This window comes from Carassius auratus, chromosome 1, assembly GCF_003368295.1.
Source record: "Carassius auratus strain Wakin chromosome 1, ASM336829v1, whole genome shotgun sequence".
Taxonomy (NCBI): domain Eukaryota; kingdom Metazoa; phylum Chordata; class Actinopteri; order Cypriniformes; family Cyprinidae; genus Carassius; species Carassius auratus.
In genome coordinates, this window is record NC_039243.1 from 3,062,300 (window position 1) to 3,066,792 (window position 4,493).

Consider the following 4,493-nt stretch of genomic DNA (forward strand, 5'->3'; position numbering starts at 1 on the left):
TACCTAATGCACATTTCTTTGTTCTTCATTTTCTGAAACAATAGTGTAAGAACATTGCTGTATTTTTGTGTTATTAATTAAGAGAAAGTACTACGCCATCTTGTTCCGACGAAAGTGACTTCCCTCCTCGTGCGTACGAACTTCACAGGAGGACTTGAACGCACCATTATACCCTTCTCGAACAATAAATCTGAGTATGTCACCCTCTGCCTGTCATCAATATTTCAGTCTCTTTCTCGTGTTCACACACAGATGTCATCTTCAGGCTGCAGAACTAACCCATAGACTCCTGCAGAACGTTTTTGAAGCTATATAGACCAAAATATTATTATTTTTTTTGCTGCATAGTTGGTCATTTTAGCATGGAGACTCTACTATACAGCAGGAAAATACATGTGTACAGCTTGGTTCAAAAATAATATTGGTCTGCTAATTTTGCCCCTCATGACAACTCATCCGTCTAAAATGCCCCAAAAATATTTTTTTTCTGGTTATTCTTTGAATTAAGACTCTTCTCACTGTAAATTTATCATTAATCTATTGCTATATCGTGCTAAATTTTACATTCATAAGTGTACATTTTCAAAGAAAACTCCCTAGTTTTTTTTTTATTTTCAGGAAAGATTTTGATGTGTATGTAAACTCTTTAAGAAACTCTAATACAGTCTATTCATGGTGTAAGTCTTAAAAGCTAACATTTTCATCTGTGTTTCAGTGGTAGTCATCCCTGACGGTTGGCTATCATTATAGCACTTAAGTGAAGTACAATATTTTGCTTTGGAGTATTGTTTACAACCCTCAATGTCTTCTGTTCTTACTTTGTCTTTGTAATTGGTGTTCTTCTATTGCATAAAAAATACAGTCTAATCTTCCCACCAGCCTCTTTCTGACAGGAACTGCACTTTCGCTGTCGATCTGAAGGGGGCACCGATCTTCGATCATCACTTTCTTTCAAATATTGAACCTTTCTGCTTCATTCTGGCACAGTATATAGGTTGGCGAAATGGGAACCTTATATAATAGTGATGTATGTGATTGATGACTAAAGCAATATCTTAATCAGTCTAAATTATGACGATGAAAGAAGTATTCAAACACTTAAAATAAAATGTGAAACTTTATACTTTTGGAATTGTGTGTATAAATAAATAACAGACAACAGAAATGTAACCAAACACACCTCAAACAATCTTATTTCTCTAATACTGATTTAATCTAAAATAACATTAAGGCCACAGATTTAAAATCACAAAGCACGTGAGGAGGAGGAGCTGGAGTCCTAGTTTGGTGTGACTCAAGTTAAACCTGCATGTCCTCAGTCTTTCACGGTCTAACAGTTGTGTAGACGCATGTTTCCAGTCCGTCAGAAGTCCTGTCTGAATGATGTGCTGCTGTAAATCTGATGCTGGAGTAGTTGATTTCGACAGAGGGGCTGCTGGGTAATGTTGCTAGAGCATAAACAGAGTCGTCATGTTCAGCACATGCTGGAAGGACCAGACTATAGTCCGGATGATCAAGAGTGCTACAGATGTCTTCATAAACACAGTCTGCCTGAAGAGGAGGAAAAACACATGAATAAAGAGTGGAGAAGATGATTAGAATCCACAAACGAGTGACTGCATGCGCACACGTGATGAAACTCACTTCTCTAGTTTCTCTCATATCTCCACCGGGCGGATTCTTACTCGGGCCATGAGCGACATCTGTGCACTGCGTTCCTGTTTTGTGACACCAGATTTTATGATTTGTGTCAAAAACCTTTCTTTTGACACAACCTGCAGCTTTGTGACACCGAAGTCCAGTTTGACTATGAAAATACTGTGATTCACTGAGGTAAATGAGAATAAAATGACTCTATATCAGGTGAACTGATGTGAGAAAGACATTTACCTTCTTTCTTTTGCCTCCATCTTAAGTACATGAAGAATGACAATCCAAACCCTGTCAGCATCCCTAAGACCATCACCATGATGATGATTGGTGTTAAACCTTGAAAACACACAAAAACATCCAATAAATGACTCCAAATGTCCTATATATATATATGTAATAAACGTGATAAAAAAATGTCTCTCCACACTCTCTGTACCTGGTTGTGGTTTTGGTGACACTTCATTGTGAGAAAAAAACATTGACACTGAAGGAGATGTTGATGAAGGAGATGTTGATGATGATGATGATGAATATGTGACAGGTCTGCTGGAGGAGGTATCTTGTGTCTTTGCTTTGCTGGTGTGACATGAAGCTGTTGTGGTTGTTGTTGTTGGTTTAGGCGACGCACTCTCTGATGTGCCTGAATGCACAACAGCCCATGCAGTTATTGACAGATATGATTACAACAAAAATTGTGCTTTTTATATTTGTGACCCATATATATATATATATATATATATATATATATATATATATATATATATGCCAAAAAATCATTAGGACATTAAGTAAAGATCATGTTCCATGAAGATATTCAGGAAATGTCCTACTATACATATAAAAAAAAAAACAGACAAAAAATTTATTTGGAAATATTTAAAGGTGATTTTCTCAATACTTAGATACATTTTCAAACAGCTGTATCTCGGCCAAAAAATCATCCACTATCCCAACAACCCATACATCAATGGAAAGCTTGGAAAGGTTTCAGATGAAGTAAACATTTCAATTTCAAAAACTTATTACGAAAGCATTTCTGAATAAATGCACACAGTTTCATTTTTGCAGTCTTGTTGAGGCAAACGTTTATGTGACACGTTGTACTTCCCCTGACACAGCTGTTAGCAACGCTTCACTAATGTCAAGGGTGTGAAGGAAATAGAGAGGCGTACGAGTGACCAGCCATGTGTGTTTAGCATGAACGTGTTATACTAAGAACAAATCATTATTTAGTTTTTTTATGTCCCTAAACATAATATAAAACCTGTTAATGTCATCTTACCAGCAGAAATGTTCAGGTCTATCACTGAGATCCACTTGTTCTCGTGCTCTTGTTCTCTCTGTGCAGCTCCACACCAGTATATCCCAGAATCCTCTTCTGTCAGATCAGTGATGGTCACAGTAAAGACTCCTGCAGATTCATTATCACTCAAAGAGACACGTCCATAACTCTTGATCTCTGATGAAGCTCTGATAGCTGATTTCTCACAGACGGACGGGTCGCTTCCTTTGCAGATGAATTTAACATCATTCTTCAGTTCACTTTCATAATGGCAGGAAATATTCAGATGCTGTCCAGTAAAACCAGGCACTCGGGACACTAAATCAGAGCATCAGTGAGATAATGAAGTACTTACAGTGACAGTATTAGCTGTTTACTGCTCTGAATAACATCAGCTCTTTCTGCTCTACGTTCACTGGCTGCTCTGATGATGTAATGAATGTGAAATGAAGAAGATCTTGACCTTCAGAGACACTAAAGGTCAACAGATACCTCTTTGAAAGGTTGAGAGTAAGATTTTAAGTTGTGTAGGTGTTTTTTTTTTTTTTTTTTTGTAATAACTATATATCAAAGAAAGTGAATGTCATGTGACAGGAAGTGATGCGGGTCAGTATTATTGTTGGTCTCTGTGGTGTGAACTCTGGCTCTTCAGCATTTGTAGAGGACACTGTGGTTTCTGTTATCTCACCTCTCTACATCTTTCAGATACACTTTAGAGTATACTAGATATGTTCATTTATTTATTCATTATTCACGTGCATTGCCAACGATGAAGTATTTCACACATATATGCACATATAAATATATATTCTGACTAACCATGTTTAATGTCCAGAAGAATCTCTTTAAAGTCATCCAGGTTCCACCGCTCTATTCCACACCAGTACTGTCCATGATCCTCTGTTCTCAGGTCAGTGATGGTGACGGTGAAGATGTGAGCTGTTCTGTTGTCAGTCAGAGAGAATCTCTCGTCTCGAGCTGATGATCCAGATTCAACAACTTTGTCTTTATTCCTTCTAGGACATTTTCCTTTGCAGAGATACTTCTTATTTGATTCATATCCAGACTCATATGGACACTTTATCTCAACTGTTCCTCTTTCATGTGCAGTGAAAGTCAAGATCTCACTCGTCTCACATGCCACGACTGTAAAAACATCGAGAGAAACAGCTCAGTGCAAACATGGACCGGATTGAGAACAGACAGACTGTTAGAAAGACACAGAATAACTCTCACCTGACACGAGGAGCAGCAGGAGAAATATGAGTTGATCATCACAGATCTGGATCATTGTTTCATCTGTGTGCTGCTGCTGGTGTCTGTTAATGAAGAGCTCAAGCTCAAGCTCAAGCTCTCTCTCTCTCTCTCTCTCTCTCTCTCTGTCTCTATCTCTCTCTCTCTCTCTCTCTCTCTGTCTCTATCTCTCTCTCTCTCTCATTTGCTCCTCCTCTCTATGCAATACAGTATTTGCAGCAGGAGCTCCCTCTATCTTCATTGACTAAATTAAATCTTCCAGTTAGCAGACACAAATACATTCAGCCTTCTGCTCAGAAGGGTT

The 4,493-nt window shown here is 38.0% G+C and overlaps 1 protein-coding gene across 1 annotated transcript; it reads right to left on the reverse strand.

Moving 5' to 3' along the window:
* Nucleotides 1–1,104: 1,104 nt before the first annotated feature.
* Nucleotides 1,105–4,279, reverse strand: LOC113115126 (polymeric immunoglobulin receptor-like). Its single transcript, XM_026282462.1, has 7 exons — nt 4,172–4,279; nt 3,755–4,081; nt 2,936–3,253; nt 2,090–2,293; nt 1,891–1,989; nt 1,645–1,718; nt 1,105–1,551 (listed from the first exon to the last, which is right to left on the reverse strand). The coding sequence occupies exons 1-7, from the start codon at nt 4,224–4,226 to the stop codon at nt 1,324–1,326; spliced, it is 1,305 nt and encodes a 434-aa protein (XP_026138247.1). The 5' UTR covers nt 4,227–4,279; the 3' UTR covers nt 1,105–1,323.
* Nucleotides 4,280–4,493: the final 214 nt, after the last annotated feature.

Coding starts and splice junctions, on each gene's coding strand:
- LOC113115126 (XM_026282462.1), bottom strand. CDS start 4,226: ATGATCCAGATCTGTGATGATCAACTCATATTTCTCCTGCTGCTCCTC. Junction 3,254..3,754: donor TCTTCTGGACATTAAACATG/GTTAGTCAGAAT, acceptor GCTCTGATTTAG/TGTCCCGAGTGCCTGGTTTT. Junction 1,552..1,644: donor ATATGAGAGAAACTAGAGAA/GTGAGTTTCATC, acceptor CCTCCTCTTCAG/GCAGACTGTGTTTATGAAGA.